This window comes from Diceros bicornis, chromosome 28, assembly GCF_020826845.1.
Source record: "Diceros bicornis minor isolate mBicDic1 chromosome 28, mDicBic1.mat.cur, whole genome shotgun sequence".
NCBI classification, from domain to species: Eukaryota; Metazoa; Chordata; class Mammalia; order Perissodactyla; family Rhinocerotidae; genus Diceros; species Diceros bicornis.
This window is the reverse complement of record NC_080767.1, coordinates 11,275,344-11,299,365: the sequence shown is the minus strand read 5'-3', so window position 1 is coordinate 11,299,365 and position 24,022 is coordinate 11,275,344. Positions and strand designations below refer to the sequence as shown.

The following is a 24,022-nucleotide window of genomic DNA, read 5'->3' as shown; positions in this document are numbered from 1 at the left end:
TAGAGAAGACCTAAACAAAAACAGGATTCCCTTAGGAAGGAAGAGACAGGAGAATGGATGCTGAATAGGCAATCAACCACCTCCTCTACACCCACTCTGTAGATTAGAAAGTTGCTTCCTCTCTCCTCCTATCCACCTCCAGTCATCTATACAATGAATTCTTCGGATTTCTGCAAGAGCCCTCCCAGCTTTGATACAGTGATTATGGTTTCCCTTTATATGATCCAAGATAAGAATATTTAATATTCTTTACAGTATAGCATAATGGTTGAAAGCATGGGCTTTCGAGATAGTTCCAGGTTTGAACTCTACCAGCCATGTGATACAGTGCTTGTTGGCCATTCTGAGCCTCAGCTTCTGGCAAGTTGGGAATGATAATATCAACCTTATTGTGAAAATTAAGTCAGATAATGTTTGTGAAATATTAAGCCTATACCCAAATGTGATAACCACAAGGTCACCTATGTTCCTCAGGATTATGAGGTTTCAACATAAATATTTCAGGGCTGTATGGATTTATCAGTAATTTCAAACAAAATCAAATTAAGTGTGGACAAAAAAGAAAACAGATTTTTGAAAAACAAACAAATAATCAGCAAGAGCCATACTGTTCCAATGATGCATACAAAATACACCAATTTTTTTTCAACTGTGGGTTTTTGTTTTTTTGTGTGTGTGTGAGGAAGATCAGCCCTGAGCTAAGATCCGATGCCAATCCTCCTCTTTTTGCTGAGGAAGGTTGGCCCTGAGCTAACATCCATGCCCATCTTCCTCTAATTTATATGGGATGCAGCCACAGCATGGCTCGACAAGCAGTGCGTTAGTGCGCACCCAGGATGCGGGCCATCAAACCCCTGGCCGCCACAGCGGGGCACACGCACTTAACTGCTCGCGCCACAGAGCTGGCCCCCTCAACTGTGGATCTGAATGGGCCAAATTCAGGGGAGAGGCATTTGGGAAATTCTGGATATAGTGAGCTGGAAGCCGCTGGATAAGAGGCTGACATCAAGATCAAGTTATGGTTGCTAAGACAACCCTGGGCCCACCTCCAAGGTCAGCTGAATTTGGAAGGGAGATGGGGTAGGGATGAGGAGAATAGAAGAGAGGTGTATCCTTAATTGGAACTTCAGAGACAGAAAAGATTCTGATAACATCCGTGTGTGTGTAGAGATCGGAGGGCCACTCCCAGCCTCAAGGAATGTCATGAACACACATGAAGCTATTCTTTCTCATGGTGGTCTGCACTATGGCATAAATAATAAAGTGCTTGATAATGATGCTCACCTGTGTGCATTTAAAAGCACTACATACCCTTGTATACTGACTGGTATATTTGTTTTGAAGAATCTGAGACAGAATTTCAGGATGTCACTCTCCTGAACCTAAAGGTAGAAGGTAATTAACTAAAACCAATCTTCAGCTCCCTGGCTGAGCTCAATCTCCTCTATGAAGGCCCTCTGCCTGCTGGATTTCCCTCTGCTCAATCCATGCGTCTCCACTTGCTTTTTTTCTTTTTTCTTTTTCTCAGAAAAAGTTGGAAGAAGGAAGCACACCTGTTAGTGCTTTGCTTGCCATCCTTTTGCCTCAAATGTCATCCACTGCTGGGCTGTGTTAGTGCAGAGAAACAAGGGCTGGCTTTGAAATGAGACAAGCCGTATTTGCAGCCTGCCTCTACCATCCCCTTGCCTTGGGCAGATCACTAACTCACCTCAGTCTCAGCTCCTTCCTCACCTCAGTGGCTCTTGTGAGGAGTAATAAAATGGTAGCTTAATGAACATGCACCTCTTCCTTCACCCCCCACCAGGGGGAGGGGCGCAGGGCACAATGTAGCAAACCAGGTGTGTTCTGGAGGACACCTCTTCCAACAGGCGCTCTTGAGGAGACATTCCTCTGTTTATTTCTGACCTGATCTCCCATTTTCCAGGTACAGTCCTAGTCTATGTATATTGCCACAGAAATTACTCTTAAAACCCCTTAACTCTGAAAAAATATCCTAGTTTGGCTAATGAATGATATGGTCACCTAGCAACATGACATAAAAGATGCTTTTCACCCCAATTTCTGGCAGTTGGACATTAATACTTGGTCCCCCATGAGAACGTTGACCTCTTCACCTCTCATCTCTTGGCAACCCCAGAGCTGTCAAACTGCAGTCTCTCTGGAGGACAAACTCATTTTTTTTGAATTCCAGGGCTTTATGTGCTCCCCAGAGTCACCAAGGAAATTGCAGGATCGATTCTGCAGACCAACTCTGGCCATTTTCAAAGAGGAATTTTAAATTGACCTCGGATGTATCTTCACGATCCTCCTGGCACAACTGTGCCTCTGCCCACAGTAGACTCATTGTTAATCAATTCCACTGAGGAAAACATGTGGCAGCCTTTAAATTTCCTTCATTTTCCTTTGACTCGGCAAAAAAATGTAATTTTTTTTTTTCAAGAGTTCCAGAGCAACAGTTTCGTGAAATCTGCTTTTTGCAAACCAGGAAAAGGAAGGCAGCAGATCACAGTTTAGCAAACTCTCAAAATTCTTTGAGAAGTTATTAAGATGTATGATGATACCTCTTTTTGAAAGTCTCCTTTAAATAATGGGTTGAATAATGTGCCTTTTAACCAACTGGGAATAGTCAAGAAGGAAGAGGAGACAGTAGTCCTGGCAGGGAACGGATAGCACACTCAAACAGTCTGAGGAGAAACTATTTGCAAAGGTGTGGTTTAAGGAAACCTGCGGAAATGGGTCGGCACCCCCAGGGCAGGTAAAGCAAGCGAGCCATTACCACCTAGGCTCAAGGGGAAAAGTGGAGACGGCCATTCCCGGAACCCAGGGAGGCATAACAGAGGGCTTTCTGACAGGAGCTGTGGGCTTTGGTTAGGAACATAGCCAACCCACAGTGACCTGGCCAAGAGAGCGCCAGGGAATAAATACCCCACCTCAGTCTCCTCCTGCCTTCCCATCTTCTACCGCTGCCTTAGGTCAAGGAAGCCTGTCAATGTGGTCCATAGAGGACCTCCCCAGGGCACAAAGCAGGATAGAGACAGATGGAGAGTGGATCTAGAAGGGCACAAGAATGTCCGGCACAGCCCCTGATGGGAGGTGAAGTGGGGGATGGGGCCAGCTAGAGGAAAGTGCCACAGCCTGATCATCTGAGAACAGGCAACTTCTGCATCCGCAGACAGAAGCCTGCAGGGAGAGAGCGCGCCTTGTGCTGGCGGGGAAGGAGAGAGAAGCACAACCCGGTCCACTGGAACCACCCTGCCTTGGGAGTCAGACCACCCTGGCTCTACCACTGCTGCGAGGAGGCAGCTGTATGTCCTTGGGAAAATCACCTACTCTCTCTGAGCCTCAGTTGAATCTATATTTTGGATTCAGGTTCATTTAGAGGCATCCCGGCCTAGCTAGCTGAAGATGTGGATCCTGACCACAGAGAAGAACAGTGAACTGACTGCCTGGCCTCCAATCTGGGCTCTCCATCCCTCACCACTGCCCCACACCACCAAAAGGCGCATCTAGTACAAAACCTGTTAATATTTATTCACTGAGAAAATGGGGTTTCTCACGACAGATCCATTCTTCCCTCTGTTAATTTTTGGGGGAGGGTGAGCAGGGTTAGTCAAGTCTACATTGAAAGCCAAAGAGATCACACAAGTCAAGAAGCTTCAATGGTGGTCAATATTCTGTCCAGTGTATCTTTAAAATCCCAAAGGGAATGGTATGGCGGGGGAGGGGTGAGCCTAAATGTAGTCTTTTCTGCTCTTGACAACTAGGTCACCTCCCAACAGCCTCCTGCCCCTCTCTCATCCCCACTCCTTCCTTTTTCAATTCAAAACGTCACTGTCTGCTATTCACCTGATGAGAGTTATGGCGAGGCAAGGAGAGTTAATGACTGTAGATTGCTTTAAATTGAAAACCCGTGTATGTCGGGAGCCACCTTGACAGCTGAGTGCTTCCCTTGGAATAGCCCAAGTAATTAAGTTTAATATCTAAGCCAAGCATAAGGTCAGATGGAACCTATCCAGGTAGCACTTTCTGGAAATCTGAAGAAGTACAAAGCTGTTCGTGTGTCCTTTTATGATGTGGGGTGGAATTGTGCGTGAAGAAAGGGAGGCAATCTCAGAAAGGCCTCACCTTCTTTTACTCTGTTACCAGAACAAATTCATTCATTCATTCATGCATTCATCCATCAGCAAACCTATGGAATTCCTATGTGCCAGGTGCAGCTAATGCAAAGATGAACACAGAGCTCACAGGCAGGGAGAGGCCGACTTGCAAACAAACCCTCCATACTACATCACCACAGGGGCAGCAGTGGAAGAAGATACAAGGCAGAACAGTGACACAGGCCAGCCCCTGATTCACTCATGGAAAAGCAAGAAGGAATCAGAGAAGTCTTCCTGGAGGAGGTAACCCCTGTAGGGGGAAGAACCCTCCAGTCAGGGCATGAGCAAGACACCGAGGCATGAAATTATAAGCAATGCAATTTGGCCCCACCCTCCAGAGACACTGCACCCAATCATGCTGGACAGGACCCTAGGCCCTTTTAGTGGTGCACTCCCCAGGCATTCTAAAATGATAGATGGCCACCTTCCCTGGCCCCCTTGTTATGCAGCCACAGCTAGACCCAGGAGTAAATTATAGGCCTTAACTTTTCCTGAGCTCTGCCTCGTAGTCCCCTGTCACCTCTGCAAGAGCGGGACATCTTTTCTCGTCTCCATATGGAAGGCAGTCTGGAATGACTGAAAGAATTTCAGCTCTGGAAGTGGACATACTAGAGTTTGACTCCTGTCTCCATCATCGTGTGTCTGTGCAAACGATGCAGCTTCCAAAACTTCAGATCCTCACCGCAAAACTGAGGAAAATGAGTCTTTACGCGTAAGTAGTGAAATATATTTAATGAGCTAGTTTATGGAGAACACCTAGCTTAACAAATGTTCCTTCCATCTCTGCATATAGAGCTATGCACACAGAAGGAAAAATATTTGGTCAATAATAAGTACATGCAAGAAATTACAGTTGGTGCATCCTCCTTCTTGGACCCGTCTCCAAAAGAGCAGGAGCATCTTACAACTACAGGCATCTTATAGGTCCAACATAAACATTTTTTTATTTATTACTTACATATGTTATACAACTGAAAACTTTTTTACTGGAAGATTTGAAAAACACATGATTCTGGAATTTTCTACTTTGCAACGTGCTGGATTAACCAGCTTTTATAGTATCCTATTATTCCTTTCTTCCAATTTAGCTTCTAGGTTTGAGTGGGAAAACATGAATACAGTTTATAGAAACCATTAGGCTGTACTTAAAACAGATCTTTAAAGAAACAACAGTAACTATTTTCTTTGAATGCGGTCAGTGGTGTTTCAAAGTCGGGTTGCTGCATGGGCAGGCTGAGACCTACAATTCTTGGGTCTTGTTTTCCCCTCACCCCATATCACAAAGCTGGGGCTGCCCCTCTGTTCTGTGGTTACCACACATGACAGATGTTTGAATTCTGATACAGTGAAAACTAATTCCAGCAAAGTGTCCCCTTCACCCTTGCTAATGACCAAGTAAACAGATCTCATGGAATAAAGGTCTCCTCTTTTATATACCAGAGATGCTTGGGCATAAATTATACCCAAGACCACATACTGTTAATAGCTCTTGCTTTTCATCTGGTTAAATTCAATGAACTCATGAATATTTATGAAATATTTACTATGCAACTAAAAGGTGTAAACAGTGTTCAAACTGATTAGGACTATTGTGAGAGACAGTCTTCCTTCTACTTTTTTAGATTTCCATATACTGAAATCTGTGGGGGAATTGTATGAAATGGGACTCCTCTTTAATTATTCCCTGTGCTAAGTAGTTAGTTGCCTTCAGGCTCTAAACAGGACAGCTGAAAAAACGGACACAGCTTGGAAATGTGTGAAGATTGCCGTCTAGTGGCTATGATGTGAAGTGTCACAAAATATCAGAAGAGCCATCTTCTTTCCTCCTCACAAACGGCATTAACTGAGTCTAAGAAAGTGAGAAATTGCCCTCACATTTCCTCTGTCGTATCCAAATCTTTTGAAGACACTTTCTCCCCACGCAGCTGTGGGAGTTGGTGGAATTGCAGCACATGTTGGATGAGAAGCCAGCATCGTGGGGGAGCCCTAGAGCCCTTACCTGGGACTGCAGCCAAGAAATCAAGAGCAGACTGAGACTTGAAAGGGCAGCAATGAAAGACTTAGGAGAGATCATCACGTGTAAGGAAGCGTCATTAGAGACTAAGGCCAAGATTGTCCACACCCTCATATTCCCAATCACTGTGTACAGGTGTGACAGCTGGGCAGTGAAGAAGGCTGACAGGAAAAAACGGATTCATTTGAAATATGGTGTTGGAGGAGAGCTCTGTGGATACCCTGCCCTGCCAGAAAGATGAACAAGTGGGTCCTGGAGCAAATTAAGCCTGAACTTATCACTGGAGGTAAAAATGATAAAGCTGAGGCTGTCCTACTTTGGGCAAATCATGAGAAGGCAGAATTATTTGGAAAAGACAATAATGCTGGGAAAAGTAGAAGGCAGCAGGAAAAGAGGAAGACCAAATATGACATGCATTGACTCCATAAAGGAAGCCATAGTTGTGAGTCCACAGAAGCTGAGTAGGGCTGTTGACGACAGGACATTGTGGACATCACTCATTCATAGGGTCTCTAGGAGTCACAGCCAACTTGACATCACATAACAGCAAGTCTCCAGAACTGGGAGACAATACATTTCTGTTTAAGCCGCCCAGTTTGTAGTACTTTGTTGTGGCAGCCCTAGCAACTCATACACCTCGCCTTCTGCCTCTAGTGCCTCTGTCACCCTAGCACAGGCTCTCATTCTCCACACAAACATGTGTCATTGTCATTGTTTGCTAGCTGCTCTCCCAGCTGCCAGTTCCATTCACCCCCTGTTCAGTTCACCCTTCACATTGCCAGATTAATCTCTTTAGAATATCATTCTGATAGGTCACTCTGCTGTGCTTCCCCTGTCATATAGAAACAATATGCCTTAGCCAAACATTCAAAACTCTCCCTGATCTGGTTCCTTCCAGCTCACCTTCTGATATTTTGCTCAAGGCCTTCAACCACATTAGACTAGTTGCTGATGTCCACAGCTCCTCCCTTTCCCACTCCTGTGATTATGGCACTTGTCTCCTTTGTCTTCATCAGGATCAAACTTCTTGCACAAAAAAGTCTTCCTCCATTTGTTCCCAGCAAGAATTCTGGGACTTTCTCAACAATTTCTCAATTCTCTGAATTCTTATAGCTCTTTGCCCATATCTCTCTGATGACACCTTTCATTTTCCATCTTGTGTTATAATTATTTATAACTCTCTAATGCCTCAATTCGCTCAGCAGTTGGTAAGCTTTCCGAGTAGGGACCATCTCTGAATGCCCTCAATGCTTTTTTATAGGATAAACGATGCACTGTAAGAAATGATTCAATGGACGTTGACCTTCCTTCAGTTTCTAGGGCGTGGTCAGACTCTGTCTCCACTTCTTCTAATCCCATGCTCTCTCTTCACCTCCCTGTTCCGGTCACACTGGCTTTCTTTAAGTTCATCCTACTTGATATGCTCCTCCAGCCCCAGTGCCTTTGCACATGGAGTTCCTTCTTCCTGGAACACTCATCCCTGCCTAGAGCATCCAGTTAACTTCTCCTCCTTGAGATTTCAGCTCAATCATCACTTCCCCAATAACAGTTTTGTTCCCCTTTCTGACTATTCCTATTATGTGAGCTCTCTGGCACCACAAATTCCTGTTGTGTTGCCTCTCTTCTGTAACAGTCACCACAGGTACTCCTTTACATTTATGGACACGATAATTTGGTTAATGTTCATCTTCCCCACAAAACTAAGCTCCCTGAGGACAGAGACAGCTGGGAAAGGATCTGCTTTAGGTCACCATTGTATGCCTCTCATATAGTGGAAGCTCGATGAATATTTGTGGAGAAAACAAACGAATAGTTGAGTATTATCTGCGTGTGTGTATGTACAAACAGTCTATTAGAATTTTCCAGGCAAGGCTGAAACAGGCAATAATTATAACTTCTACCATTTTGTACCTACTATGTGCTAGGCATCGAGTCTAATTCTTTATATGTTCTATCTCATTTAATCTTGAAAAATGATGCCATGAGTTAGCAATTGTCCTTTTTTTACAGATGAGCAGTGACTCAGATAAGTAACTCTGCCCAAGATCTCAGAGTTGTTAAAAAGCAAAACTAGGATTGACAACCATACCCTCCAAAGCTCGTATTAAACAGCATCCCAGAATTATGAAAGGAAATGGAGCATATAACTCTCGATCCTTTTGAATACACGTGATAAACAAGAAAGACTGACCGAAGAGTGCTACACTCTTAAAGCCATACTGTTCATTAAACTGTAGATTTCTCGAGGGCAAAACTATGTATTTCTCAAGGGACTGTGTCTTATTCACAGGTGCAGGGCCTGGCACATAGTAGGTGCTCAATTTGTTAAATGGATTTAAACTTGAAACAAAGTTTGTCACATCCAAGGAAAATAAAACAACTTGTGGCCAGAGTCAAATTTCTGCTTTAGAGAAAGCAGATACAGTCATGCATCACTTAATGACGGGGATATGTTCTGAGAAATGCGTCCTTAGACAATTTTGTCCCTATGCAAACATCATAGAGTGCACTTACACACACCTAGACGGTACAGCCTACTACAAACCGAGGCTCTGTGGTACTAATGTTATGGGACCACCACGGTATATGTGGTCCCTTGTTGACCAAAACGTCGTTATGTGGCGAGTGACTGTAAAGGAGTAGAAAAGGGGAAAGTAAGAAGACAGGGTACAACACATATTGAGCACCTACTATGTGCTGGCGTGCTATTTTAGATGCTTTTTTAAATTATTATTTTAGGTGTTATCTCACTTAAACCCACAATAACATATGACACCGCTGTATTATTCCTGCTTTGTAGATGAGAATCTGATGATCAGAAAAGGTTTTAATCCCAGGGTTATGTGGTTCCACAGTCTACACAGAGGCTAATCTCAATACAGACAGTAGTTAAGTATGGTGACTGGTGACATCACAGAAAGGTGAGGGCTTCCAGCCAAAGGTCAAGGCTGCCAGTGAAGCTCCCAGAATGACTGTGTGACATTACTCAGAAAGCCGTTCTCCTGACCAAGGTGGAAGATGAAGCTTTGTATGAGCCTCAGGTCTCATCACCTCCATTTCTGTCAGTTTTATTTTCCAATGTTAGTTATTTTTGCACGTGACCATCTCATAGGTCTTCATATGAAAACTCCTGAGGACAAAAAGATGGCTTATTGAAATGGAAGTGCCATCGGGCTCCTGATTTCTTCCAAAACAATCAGTCAGCCCTTGTCATTTACTTCCTGCAGTGAATGTTCAACTGTCCAGGTCCCTCCACAGTGATAAACAGAGAGAGTAACAAATAGCGTTTTCCATGGAATTCACTAAGAATAACGGCTGGAGAAAATCGCAACAATGACATTGAGTCCCATCCTAATGCTAAAACTATAAAGTTTATGACATGTGGAACAGTGGGGAACTCACCTTCACATTGACTAAAACTTCGGATGCAGCATAACAGTACATCCTCTACGAGGCAGGAGTAAAGCAATTCTGGTGCACACTGAATTATTTCAATGAAGTGATACTATCTTCCCAGTACTGCCTGCTCAACCATTAAATTGGTTAACTGCTGGGAAAATATTTCTCCTCTTACATAACTTTTCTATATGCACTCCCTCATCTCATTCTTACAATAACCACGTGCAGTAGATAAAGCAGATGTAATCATTATCACCTTTTACAGATGTGGACACTGAGGCTGGGACAGTAGCGGCTCCTCTAAGGTCTCACAGCTGATAAGGCCAGAGCAGGGACCAGAACCTGGTCTCTCCACTACCCCTCACTACTTCCTAATAACACACCCACAGAGGGCAATACACTTACTAAGAGTTTCTACACTGCTGACTCCTTTCTAAATGACGACCATCAAGGCGTTACTCAGGAGAAAGTCAGTGAAAAAGTCCATAAGAATGCCCGGTGGGCCAGTGAGGTCGGTCACCGCCTTCCTCAAGCCTGTAATGCAAAGTCTGCAGTCAGTCCCCGAAGAGGGCTGAATTGGAGGAGCTGAAGTCAATGCTGGTAAAGTGCTCTGAGCAGCGAGCAGCATCCTGGAAATGGTGTATGAGGAATGTTCATTAAAGGGACATGCATACACTTAGGGGCCCAGACCGCCAACTGTTATTTCTTTAAGAATACTTAAAGCAGGGTAAATAGTAATAAAATTAGTAATAATGACAATAATGATCATGATTTATCATATTGGCTAATATCAGCTTTAATTCTCATACAACTGTACAAAATATTAGCCCCATTTTACAGATGGAAAAACTAATGTTAACCCACTTGTTCAAGGCCTTACAGTTAAGATTTGATGCTGGGTTGTCCTTTTTTAAACTCTTTCTACCCTATAATGCTTCTTTCAGATATAGTTAATTCGGTCAGTCGGGCTAATAATTCAGTCATCAAATATTTTAACCTCCAAATCTTTTCTTTTCCCTTAAACTGTCTCGATGAGTGGTAGGGTATCCCGTGGCTTCACTGTGCCAGTTTCAGCTTGGTTACCTTTAGACTGATAGTTTGGCCAAACTAAAGCACAGAGGAGGTGCCGACATCTTTTAAATGAGGGGGTGTTTGCCTCCTCCAGTTTGATGTGGTGGCCTGGGGTCCCCTAAGACCCCTGAACTACATAGCTCTGAAGCAAATTTATTCCTTATGCGTGTGGAGTAACTGACGTGCTCCTAAAGGAAGAAGGCATGTGAGGGGGCGCCTGAGATTAACCTTCAACCAAAAGGACAAATCCAGCTGAAGCAGAGGGGGAAAGGGTAACACAGCCTAGGGGCCACCGCCGCTCTCAAAACAGGCAAATGGCTTCTCTGGACACATCACAGCCACTCCCCAAAGTGGTCTGCAGGTCAGCGACCAGGGTCCAGTCCAACAAAGAGATGGACTGGGCATGAGATGATGGACTCGAAGTAATAGGGTGACAGAGGCTATCTTTTTGGGACCTGTGTCTTCCTGAAAAATGCCCGAATTCAGCATTGTGTGTATTCCTCAGGAATATGGTACTGTCTGTAGGTGATCCCTGTGAGAAATTCTGTGTGATCTCTCTTACAAAGACCCTGAGACCCATGTCCTGCAAAAGGTCAACGACCACCATACCAGAAGGATGTCAATCCTGGCTTCCCTCCCAGAGAATTTAGGAAATAGACATAACAGCGGGGCATTGGTGTATTACCTCGTTTCGTCCTTACACTAGGCCCGCACAGTGGGCGTAAAGAGCCCTTGATTGCCGTTCCCTCAGTCATTCAACATACATTTATTAAGCACATACCATATGTCAGGCCCTGTGCTGGGTACTCTGGTGAGTAATATAGATGCGGCCCCTTTGCCCTTGGGTTTACTGTCTAAGGAAAAAAAGGAAAGTGAGGAAGTGAGAACCTAAATAACAGCAGGGGGGATAGGGGTTCTAATGAAAACCTACAAGGGGCTGACAGAAGGAAGAGAGGGGGTAGCCCTGCTCTCAGCCTCTGGCTCTGCTGGGCACCCCTCCAGCCCTGCTCTCTCCTCCCCACCTCCCCATCTTCTCCCTGCTGCGAGCCCCCTTTCCCGCCTGTCTCCCCTCCTGCTCCCCCGCCTCGCTCCAGCGCCGCCTATTTTCTGGTCTGGTCGTGGGGGTCCCACGAGCCCGCCCCGCCCGGCGCCCCACCCCTCCCGCGGCGCGACGGTCCCCGCGCGAGCCCCGCCTGCGCCCACCGCCCCTGCTCCCTCCTCCGCCCGCGGCGTCCACGATGGGAAATGAGGCCAGTTACCCGGCGGAGATGTGCTCCCACTTTAACCACGATGAGATTAAAAGGCTGAGCAGGCGGTTCAAGCAGCTGGACTTGGACGGCTCGGGCGCTCTGAGCGCGGAGGAGCTCCTGGCCCTGCCCGGGCTGCGGCGGGATCCGCTGGCGCGGCGAGTGATTGACGGCTTCGACACCGACGGCAACGGACAGGTGGACTTCAAGGAGTTCATCGTGGGGACGTCCCAGTTCAGCGTCAAGGGCGACGAGGAGCAGAAGCTGAGGTTCGCCTCCAGCATCTGCGACATGGATAAGGACGGCTACGTTTCCAACGGGGAGCTCTTCCGGGTGCTGAAGGTGATCGTGGGGGACAGCCTGGCGGACTGGGAGTTACAGCAGCTCGTCGACAAAACCATCATCTTCCTGGACACGGACGGCGACGGGAGACTATCCTTCGAGGAGTTCAGCGCCGTGGTGCGAGGCCTGGAGGTCCACAAGAGCTTGGTGGTCGTTGTGTGAGCTTTTTTTAACAAGCATCACCCAACAACGACTTTTTTCTTTCTTCTCTCTCTCTTTCGAGATCAGCTCAAGACGCCCGGCAACTGTCTCTCGGACTTACTTGGAAGTATTTCTCTTTGGAAAACCACATTTTCTAACACAGACCTCATGACCAGCTCTGTGTTATTAATTATTCTTCCCTCGGTGATTCAAGGTAGCACTTGAGAGGGGAAGAACAAGGCGAAGGAGCGTGGTAGGGGGAAAAAATGGCTTTTGTAAATGTCTTTTTCTTTGTTTAGATTCAGAGACCAAACTATAAAGAGTCAAGAACTTTAAAAGTTCAAAAATAAGGAAATATACATCTTTGCCTTTACCTCTCATGGTTTTATATGTGGGAGAAAATTATACAATTCAAATCAAGTGTTAGGTGAACTGTCTTCATTAACTGGTGGTGATTGTCAACTTCCTGTTGTAGCAACAGGGACGAATATATTTCTCATAGCTGAGCAACTTTCAGTCACCTCTCTCTGGGCAACAGAAGCCCATCTTTCCCTTTCCCAGGCCACAGTCCACTCCCCATGGCGCTTCCCCAGAAATCCCTGAGCGCGTCTTGAGGGTTAGGAATCCATTCGGCTCTTCCTGTCTCCGTGCTTCAGCTCCCGGACACAAACTGGTCCCAGGCCCACGGTAAGAAATGCTAAGGCTGGACTAGGTGCCCAGCCCCACTCTCAGCCTCAGTGGCAGTGGGTTTGCAGGACTGGCTGCCCAGTTCAGTATAAAGTTCGTGAAGGGGGCTTCCAGCCAAACAGGGCAGGGACCTTCCCGGAGAGCTCTCGCACTTCCAACACTCAGCCCCACCCCAGCTGGAGAGAATGGGACACGTTCAGAGTCATGCTTACCACAGGCAGAGGCAGTGAAGATTCTGCTGCAGTGGACTCTCCCCAGGATGCTGAAGTGGTATTGCTCCTGGTACTCAAAAGATGCAGAGATGGGCAAGCGCCTCTCTGCAGCAGAAGTGAATGCTGTCTGCACCAGCTAAGCTTAGTTTTGAAAATCAGACCTGGGGCCTGGCAGGGAAGCTAAGAGCTCTCTCATCTGGGGAAGCCTTTTCTCTAATGTAACATTCAGCCCGGAGTCCCTCATACCCTAATAATCCTGCAGCCAGGGGGCACGCTGGAGCCTGTTCACACAGGGTGAGAGCCAATGTGTGTGCCTCTCTCCCCAGCTCCCTGTTCAGTGACATCATGTTGATTTCACCCCAGCTTGAAATTGATGATGGAGGGACTAGGACATCATGGAAAAGGGAGAGCCAGTGTACCAATAAGTACATTGCTGCCTGCACCCTAAATGTTACCAGCCCTCTGAGGTCCCTCTTACTACTGTCAGTCTCAGAGAACAAGCCGTCTTCAAAAAAGCTGGGCCACGGCTGGTCCTGGCATCTGCCACTTCACACCAGCCCTGTTTCTCCCGGTGGACCACTCCCCATAGAAGGTGCTTAAGGCTCTCAAAACACCAGGACAATGAAATGTACTCTCCCTACACATACCTAGCCCAGGTACAAAACTCAAGTGATTCTTCTCAAGACAAGGAAGGTCCATTTCAAGGAGTATTATTATCCTTATATTTTGAAGAAGCTGATAGCTAGTCTCAACCCAAAAAAATGAAGGAAAAATAAGTCCACAAATTTAATTACTGTCAGGGCACCCGTCTACCAAGGCACCCTGCCACACTTTTTATTTAATAGACTACATAGGAACCATAAAGAATGGGAATTCCTGTCTCTTTAATTCCTGTACAGTCCTAGAAAAAGTATTAATAATCAGAAATGCTCCCAACCCAGTAGTGCTGTGAATCATACTCCCATTGCAGGGTAACGTAGTTCAAAGACTCAGGCACACCTGGGTTTGGCTTCAGTTACAACTGAGCTTTTATCACAGTCACTTATTATTAGCTGTGTGAGCATGAGCAAGTTACTTAACCTCTCTGTGTCATTCCTCCTAATTAAAATGAGGATCCATCCCAGGGTTATTTTGAGGTTTCAAAAAGATAAAACGAGAAAAGTGCCTACAGCACAGTGGGTTCATTTTCCTAATTCCCTTCCCTTCCCACTTCCTTTGCTTCTGTTGGATCAATGTATAAGGGAGACAGGGGGCCCAGTGGTTCCTTCTGAGCCCTTACGTAGTAGTACTTAGCCACACCCACTGTAAAGTTAACTGGACACTTGTGTAATCCTAATCCAGAAGGGAAACAACAGAAACAATGTCAAGGTCCTCCCCTCCCCCTCATCTGCAGAGGGCACAACAGAGTTCTTGACTGGAGAAAATTTAAAAGAGAGAGACTCTCATTCTAGCCCAGTATCTTTGACTTTGTGGAGGAAACTTTGCCTGAGGAAAGTGAGCACGTGTGATGCTAGCTGAGAGGACCTCTAAAAGAGAGACATTATTTATACACTCTGCAATGTGCACATTAAAATATGGACATTTTTAAATTATAACCAAAGGCTTGAAAAATGTTGGAGTACGTGTTAAATATAACAAGAAGAGGAAAAATATTTCAGCTTCTGGAGTGGCTGGAATTAACAAGTTTATTGCTCAGTCTAGTTAGGGTAGCTACCCAAGGCTTTGTGGCAGTGACCTGGAACTGAGAGTCTGATTCTAGCTTCAGCAACTGGGAAGATCTGACTGTATGGATATTTGGGGAGAAAAATCACATTTACTTCCAAGCTAGAATGCTTTGATGGTTCTGTTAATTGCTGGTTGCCAGCAAATCTAGTTCTGTCCAACTACTTGGGGTGATAATAGAAGTTTTTTTGAACATTTATTGAACAACTGTCCCAGGTACTGTTACATTTGTTATATCATTTAATCACCATAACAACACTGGGAGGTGGGTACCATCATTTCAGTTTTTCAGATGATGCTGTAGAAAGATCTAGAATCTTCGCCAATGTCTCCCAGCTGGTAAGTGGCAAAACAAGGACTTTAACCAGGCTTTCTGACCCCAAACACTGAGCTTTTTCCACCTCACTGCACTGCTTCCTATTTTTATAGGTTCCTATATTTACCTACCTCAAATTATTTCTGATAGTCTTATTCATGTAATCAAATCAAGCCTAAATTTTCACAAAAGAGGTGAATTGCTTGTCAAGGAGCAAGCAGCCCCCACCTCTTTGGTTCTATGCATTGCAAACAAAACCCACAAAACTTGTTAGGCAAGGCAGCCTTAAGTAATCTTCAGCCTCATCTCATCTTGAAAAATAAGTGACAATATCTAGATTAAACTGGTAACATCAACCAATGTGCTTTGAGGTTGTAGAGATCAGTAACAATATGTTGTTATGAATCCTGTATTAAGGGATTGTGTCTGTTCTCTACCATATGTCGTAATTCTCAAACCACTAGACACTTTTTTTTTGAACCATAGGAAAAAATATGGCCTTAGCTCAATTGGTTTATCCTCTAAGTCTATCATGCTTTAGAGGCATTCTCAAAGAAAAACCTTCCAGGAATTTTTTTTTAATTACAAATTCCATTCTTCACTTATGCTGTTGATTCTCTCTGTTATGGTGTAGAGTAGGTCATGAAACCAGCTGCTGTGTTCTGTCTATTTTGCATGCCTTGAAAAGGGAGAGGTGTGGATGTTTTTTAACACAAGTTGACATCGTGATAAAGGGTTCAGGTCGCTAGACTGAGCAGCAGAACTGGTCCCCTCTCCTTCCCTATTGGCTTCCAGAGCTTTCCCAGCAGCTGGAGACAGTGTGAACAGCAGCAAATCATGTGTCAGCTTTAAAGGCATTAGCTGATTCATCATGAAAATCCATATCACCAGAGGGACACCAGCAGCAATAAAGCTGTGTAGATCAAAGGATACCATCTGACAGCAGTTAGGCTAAATCTGACCCACAAATAAATTGTTTTGTTGTTAGTTTTATACGGTGTTTGTTCTCAGAATGTTTTTTTTTGTTTTTTGTGAGGTTTTTTTTGCAAATATTAAAAGAAAATCTGAAGACTTTAAGTAAAAATCAAAATTAGCATAAAGGAATGCAGGCCACCCCAGGATGGGAGTGGCTTTTATTGGGTAAGGTCCCTTTGAAGTATGTGGCTGAAATTGACAGCCTCAATAAAGAGAAAGTGATGTGATCCACTCTTTAGCACAAAAGGTGAAGATGGATTGAAGTGTTCATGTTTTTTTTCAAAAATAAAGCAACTGGTCATAAAACTTCCCAACAACTGACATTTTCTTTTTTTCTTTCTTTTTTTTTTTTGTGTGTGAGGAAGATCAGCCCCGAGCTAACATCCGTACCAATCCTCCTCTTTTTGCTAAGGAAGACCGGCCCTGAGCTAACATCTATTGCCAATCCTCCTCCTTTTTTTTCCCCTTTTTCTCCCCAAAGCCCCAGTAGATAGTTGTATGTCACAGTTGCACATCCTTCTAGTTGCTGTATGTGGGACGCGGCCTCAGCACGGCCGGAGAAGCGGTGCGTCGGTGCGCGCCCGGGATCCGAACCTGGGTCTCCAGTAGCAGAGCGCACGCACTTAACCGCTAAGCCAGGGGGCCGGCCCACAACTGATATTTTCTAATGACTGAAACAGTAGAAGAGTTCACAATAAAACAAATCCAGCCATATAAAATTTCAAACTTCTGTATAATGAAATCTGACAAAATAAAGCTAGCAGGAAAACTTAAAAAACGGAGAAACATAGGTAACGTGTTAGGAAAGGAGTTAATAGCTTTTTTCAGTACAATGCCTCACTTTTTCTGAAATGCATAATTGGGCAAAAAATATAAATAAATGATTCACACAAAAGAGATCAGAGAAACATCAAAAAATAGCCTCACTAATTGAATAAATACAAATCAGAGTATTTAAAACAGGAACAAATGATTAATTATAAAACAGAGTTGGTGAGGATGTGAGCATCCTGTGCACTGGGACATCTTTGGCAGCATTGGAAATGGTTTCCATAATTTTCAAGGGTCGTTTCACATGTCACGAGGCATCAAAACGGTTATATCATCTGAGTTGTAGTCCCACCCATTGCAATACAGATCTCAAAGAAAATTTAAAAAGATTTGTGTTTTAAAAAATGCTATACACAAAAGGTTTTTTTATTGCAGCAATATTTATCACATATATAGTCTAAATAATGTTAAAAAAATGAAACACCTGACAATTTGGGAGTAGTTAAGTCAATTATGGTAAAACAATAGGTGATCATATGAAGCCATCAAAATTAATAAATAAAATGACTGTAAGTATAAATTTTTAGAAAAATAATAAGTTTCTTAAAAAGCATAATTGTTCCATGTTATGTTTACAACTCTGGAAATTATATGTGCATACGGTTGTAGTTCTGAAGAGAAAATGAAGAATTGGAAGTAATTGTTTAGATAGTAAAAGGATTACGGTTAATCCTCTCAAATTTAATTTTTAGAAATATTTTTCTGAGTTGTTTTAATAACAAATTAAGATTTTTTTCAAAAGACTGCACAATGGAGTTAATGTGGCAAATGAAACACCACGTCCAGACTGAAAGATGGTTACCAAGCCTCTAAGGGGCGAGGGCTCTGGAAGCACAAGGAACAGAGAGGGGGGCGTCTCTGCAGCAGCATGGGCACTGCCATGGTGATGAGCCGCTGAGCAGATTCCAGGTTAGAGAAGACAGAGGTGCCCCCATCCCCAGGGCCCAGGAAGTGATGGGAAGATCTCACAGACCCCGATTGCTCTCCATCTAGAATATTCTGCTTATCCAAATGTGTGAACACTGTTTGCTTCGCTGGTCGATATCTCCCTGGCTTTTGCAGATCATCTCTCTTGTTTCTTTTGTTAAATGTGATCTTTCAATCTGTCTTCATTGATGAGAAAATTCCAGATTTTCACTCTCTGAGTGAACATCTTCTTTCTCCCTTCTCATGATTGTTGTTAAATTTTTTTTAGAAATCTCAAAAGTTTACATTGCACAGTCTTACCCCACTCTCTCCAGCCAGGCCAAGAAAGCTGTCCTTGGTACCGCCGGAGCCCACAGCTGGTGCAGGTCTCCACCTCTGTCTCTCTCCCACAGAGGGCCATATGTATAGACACAACAGTGAATCTGCCAAATTTTATTGAACGACGGTTCTACTGGGCAAAATAGTGGAGTGACAAAAAAAAAAAAAATAGAAATCAGGTCTTCAAAATTAGAAACAGCATTTTCTTACCCCTCATCCTGCTTCCAAGTATCTAGGGGTTATTGATACTTCAGAAGCTCCATAGCCTTTCTTTTCTTTACCACTCACTAAACCCATTATTCTTCCCCCATTCCAGCTCTTTTATTAAAGAAAAAGGAAATTATTTTGAATGCCGGGATTTGGCTTCACAGACTCAGAGAGGACATCATGCAAAGTTGAACGCACTAGATACTGAAAAATGAAATGATTTCCCCTGGTTCTCGTAGTCATTTTGCTCTGGGGAAAAGTACTTAATAGGTACTGGAAATCTTGAAAGTGATTGTAACTGGGTTTTTTTCAGGTATGTGCTTCATTTAATAAGCATTTATTGAGCACCTATGCACCAGGCTTCTGGAAGTGCACAAAGAAAGGAAAAGCCTCACTCCATCAGAGAAACCTTCCTAGAACAGGCTCCTCCATTCATCGCAGTGTTTTCATTACAAATAAAGTCTACCTCGAAAGAGGTTAAATGCACACCTCACAGCTAGAAGAGCTTAATCCTTTAATCAGTCTATCAGGTCAAAGGTTGCAAGCAACAGATTAATTTAAGCAAGAGAAAGAGGCTTATCAAAAGAATCATGGGGAAGCTCAATGTTTTGAGGTAGGGAGGAGAGTAAGTGATGCCTCAGGAGCCACAGGACTCCAGGGATGTGAGTGGCAGGAAGTAGGGGACTGTGTCTTTGAGGCACTGACACCGGACATAGCTCCAACCACTGTCAGTGCCAAATGTCTCCTTCAAATGCAAACTGGCTCACCTTGGGTCGCATGCTTGGCCTCGTGGGACCAAGAGTGGGGAGTCCGTGATTGGCAGCCACGCCAAAACCAAAGGCAGTGGGGGAGGGCAGTTTCCCAAGGCAAGGATCCTAAGCAACTAAAATCAATACAGTATACTTCCAGTACAAGTCAGCTGAAATAACCGCATTCAATCTCCAGTGTTTTACTTTGTTAATTGTAACTATATTTTTCCTCCCAGTTTCCACATTAGGCCCCCAGAGTGACGAACACTGGCATTATGAAGTCAGGATGGCAGGTTTTCTGAGCTCTCTGAGCCTCAGGTTTCTCATCCATCAATCGTTCCATCTTTCTCCTTCACAGAATTATTCTAAAAATCTTCTGAGATATACAAAAGTGTTTTAGGGGGAAAATATATAAATTTATATTATACAAAAAAGATTCTAGCTTTCATATGCTTTCAACCATTCATTCAAAAAATATTGAAAACCTAGTGAGTGTTTGGCATTATTCTAAGCCATCAGAGTGTGCATTGAACAAAATGGGCAAAACCCCTGGCCTCTTGGAGCTTACATTCTACTTGAGGAGGGAAATAGGCAATAAAGAAGTATATATTGTGTCAGGAAAAAAATAAAACAGGATATGGAGGATAGATTGTGCCCAGGAGAGGAGGGGGAGGAAGGCAGGATTTGCCTTTTAACCACAGTGGTTAGGGTGGACTTCACTGATAGGTGACATTTGAGCAGAGACCCAAAGAAAATGAGGGAAGGAGCAATATTGATTCCTGGCAGAAGAGTTTACAGGCAGAGAAAACAGAAAATGAGGACCCTCAAGCAGGAACTTGCTCGATAGATTTAAGGAATAGCGAGGGGGCCCAAAAGCTGACAGAGTGAATAAGTGAGAGAAGAATAATATGAAGTTAGGAAGTGTGAGACTAAATCATGTCAGGTCTTGCGGGCCATTGTAAGGACTCTGACATTTCCTCTATATGAGACAGGAAACCATCACTGGGTGTTAAGCACGGGAGTGACGTATTTTGAGAGTCATTCTGGCTGCTATGCAGAAGACGGACTGAAGAGGTCAGGGAACCAATGAGGGGGTTATTTCAATAGTCCAGGTGAGAGATGATGGTGGCTTGGGCCAGGGTGGTTGGTGAAGGTGGTTGGAAGTCATCAGATTCTGAACATATTTTGAAGGTAGGGTCCATCGTATTTGCAGACACACTATGTACAGGATGCTGGAGAAAGAGAGGAGTCCAAGATGGCTCTAAGGTTGTTGGCCTGAGCAATTGCTGGGATGGAGATTCATTAAGATGAGAAAGACCGTGTGAGGAGCAGGTTTCATGGGAAAAATTAGGAGTTAGTTTTGATATTTAAGTTTGAGATGTCTATTAGATATCCAAGTGGAAGGGCTGTGTCAGGAGTTGGGGAAGATATAAAGGAAGTCACTGGCGTATAGGTGGCATTTAAAGCCATGACTTTGGGTAACAAGATGAGTGTAGCTAAAGAATTGAAGGCATGCCAATGTTTATGGTCAGAAAGATGAGGAGGAACCAGCAAACAAGACTGAAGTAGAACAAAGAGAGATGTATCCCAAAAACAGTGAAGAACATATATCAAAGAGGATGAAATAATCAACAGTGTGCAAGCTGATACATGAATAGGGTGAAAATTATCTACTGGATTTGGCAACATGGAGGTCGCTGATGGCTTTGACAGGAGTTGTCTAGGTTACAGGTAGGGATGAAAAGCCTGGTTGGAGTGGGTTCAGAAGAGATTGGGAAGAGAGGAATTGAAAGCAATGAGTATAGGCAACCCTTAAGAGGACCAGAGAAACTGGGTAGTTGCTGTGTGTTGGGAGATGTGGATGGGGGGCTAGGGAAGCTTAGTTCATAGCACTTAACCAGTAACACCGAAGGCACATGGTGAGTGAAGTACTTTAACTGCATTTCTTGCTGAAGGTTTGAGAACTAGTCAGTTATCTAACCAGGTGTCTGATGTAGTCTACATCTGAACATGACATGATGCAAAGCAGGATTTGGCAACAACAAAATTGATGTTTTGGCCCCTACCTGTCACTAGAAGCACTGATGGTCTGGGCGAGACCACTCAGAACATCTGATAGTACAGGCATCTCCCTTTATCTGACTCTAGTCTGTTCCTGGAAATGTGTTGGCATTTAATTTCGAGAGTCCTTTCCATTTTTATTTTATTTTATTTTATTTTATTTATTTATTTATTTATTATTTTTTTGCTGAGGAGGATTCACCCTGAGCTAACATTTGTGCCAATCTTCCTCTATTTTGCATGTGGGACGCCACCACAGCATGGCTTGACATGGGTTGTAGGTCCACGCCCAGGATCCAAACCCACAAACCCAGGCTGCCAAGCGGTGCACACCAAACTTAACCCCTACGCCACGAGGCCAGCCCCTCCTTTCCATTATTTTAAATGGGAAAAACAATAAAGCATTCCCACCACGTAAAAACCCCAATCAGGGCCGGTCCGTGGTGCAAGCGGTTAAGTGCGCGCCCTCTGCTGCGGCGGCCCAGGGTTCACCGGTTCAGATCCCAGGCACGCACCGAGGCACCGCTTGTCAAGCCATGCTGTAACAGTATCCCATATAAAGTGGGGGAGTATGGGCATGGATGTTAGCCCAGGGCCAGTCTTCCTCAGCAAAAAGAGGAGGATTGGCAGATGTTAGCTCAGGGCCGATCTTCCTCACAAAAAAAATAAAAATTAAAAAAATTAAAAAAAATAAAAACCCCAGTTTCCCTAAATATCACTAAAACACTCTTAGACACCTATAGGTGTTTAATATCTAATGCACAATGCATGGATTGTTATATATGACAATCCACCAAGGATTTCTGCATAATATAAAACATTAAAAAATACCACTTCTTTAATTCTTAATTAGTGGGTATTTGGGGGTGCAGTATGCAGAGTATGCTTTCCCTCCACAGTGCAATGAATATATACTAATGTAATGAACAATCAAATAACATGTTAAAGAAACATAACAAATATAAATAACATTCAGTAAAATACAATAAGCAAGCAAGGCAATTTTTTGATTGGTTACTTGTTGATTAAAGAGTTGGCTGAGTGAGACTGGGTGGGCGAGACAGAGCACATGAAGGGCCAAGTGAGGCCATAAATGCCTGAGATTCGCCCACAGCTAAATCCTGGGACAGTCTTCTCTCCTGGGCACTTGAGACCCCAGAAGTGCGTGGCTGGGAGCTGTCAAATGAAGCTGCAAGGAGGCAATGGGATGAAGAAAACAAAAAACTTACATCCACTTGTATTTCTTTGCTTTCCTTTATACAGCTCTTGACAACGTGAGGCTGGGCTGTGACTGCATTTTTGAATGTGATGTTTCTACTCGTGTCGTTTGCAACTGCAATCATTATTTTATCTGCATCACTTAAATTTATCTTAAAGATTTGACACTGAATATTCATCGCTCCTCTTCCTCCTCTGACCCACGATAAATGTCAAGTTGAGCAAGTTCCACTTTATTAGGAAGAAAGCTTTCCCTTGATGAGGTGGGGCAGGTGCACACGGCTGATGCATACACAGCACCTTTAAACTGTGGTCCTGGGGGAAGAAGAGCTGAGTTACCACTGCAGCCGTACATCTTATCACTCAGGCTCAGATACGGTTTAGACATTTTCACTCATGCTCACAGGCAGATTATAGTGGATTTTCAATTCAGATGGTGAGTTTTGAATAAAAATTTTTGCAAGTTGTCATAGGGAATAGACAGTAGGAATTCAGAAAGCCAGGGATACCTGTAACTGGTGTTCGCTTGAAAGGCAGTGTGGGCTTCGGCATCAGACAGTGCTGGATCTGCAGCCTGCCTCCCCCGTTTATTAGCTTGTATGATCTTGGGTAAGGTGGTTAATCTCCATGAGCCTCCGTTTCCTCGAATGTGAAATGAGGATGATAATACTTAACTTACGGGCTTAGCATAAGATCATAATCTGCATAGATGATGTCTGGCACACACATTAGATGCCCAATTTAAAAAAAAACAGTACCTACTTCTATTAGTCAATTAGTGGGCGTGAAGATCAGAAATGTAAAGAAAGAAATGTATAAAATAAACTGAACACAGTCTATTTGTTATCAAGGTAATAAGAGGAGAATGAGACTAATTATTGTTATGCACAAGAAAACAGAGGCGGGAGCCGTGTGTTTAAAGGCAAGATGGTTCCCTGTCAGTTCCATTTTTCTTCCTCACTTTGGCAGTGCCTTGTGACAGAGCAGCGCCAGTCTGTTTGCTGTATGTTTGAGGATGTTAGTGTTAAAGTCCGGAATGAATTCCCTCAGTTTGTTCTTCATCCATAGCAGCAATAACTCACTAAATCCTTCTGTAATAGCCATATTCTAGACACGTTACAACAGGTCCAGGCCAAGGGCTATTTTCCGACGCAATTATATATGCCTTCTGGAGGGTTACACAATTGGTCACTACTTGTACAGAGATGTCCCAGGAAAAGCCCTAGTACCTGTCGCCCTCGGGGCCCGTTACACCTCTCACCTTGCCCGGACCAGCATTCCTCATTCCCTAGGGCTGGGATCTGCCTCTGAACCCTGCCCCCCAGATAGACTTCCTGGCGTACCCGGGTCTAGCCACACTGAACCGTGCCTGGCTGGCTGTTTCTCCAGAATTGGGGGTAGAGGTGGGGAGAAGGAAAGAAAAGAAAG

General features: G+C 44.1%; 2 protein-coding genes across 3 annotated transcripts in view; both read left to right on the top strand.

Annotated features, from left to right (window-relative positions):
- GRIN3A (glutamate ionotropic receptor NMDA type subunit 3A) overlaps nucleotides 1–24,022 on the top strand; it is a 154,347-nt gene that overhangs the window by 112,093 nt on the left and 18,232 nt on the right. The window lies entirely within an intron of this gene.
- On the top strand, nucleotides 11,875–12,548 carry PPP3R2 (protein phosphatase 3 regulatory subunit B, beta). The gene has a single exon (XM_058523679.1). It carries the CDS (start codon nucleotides 11,880–11,882, stop codon nucleotides 12,390–12,392), a length of 513 nt encoding a protein of 170 aa, XP_058379662.1. The 5' UTR covers nucleotides 11,875–11,879; the 3' UTR covers nucleotides 12,393–12,548.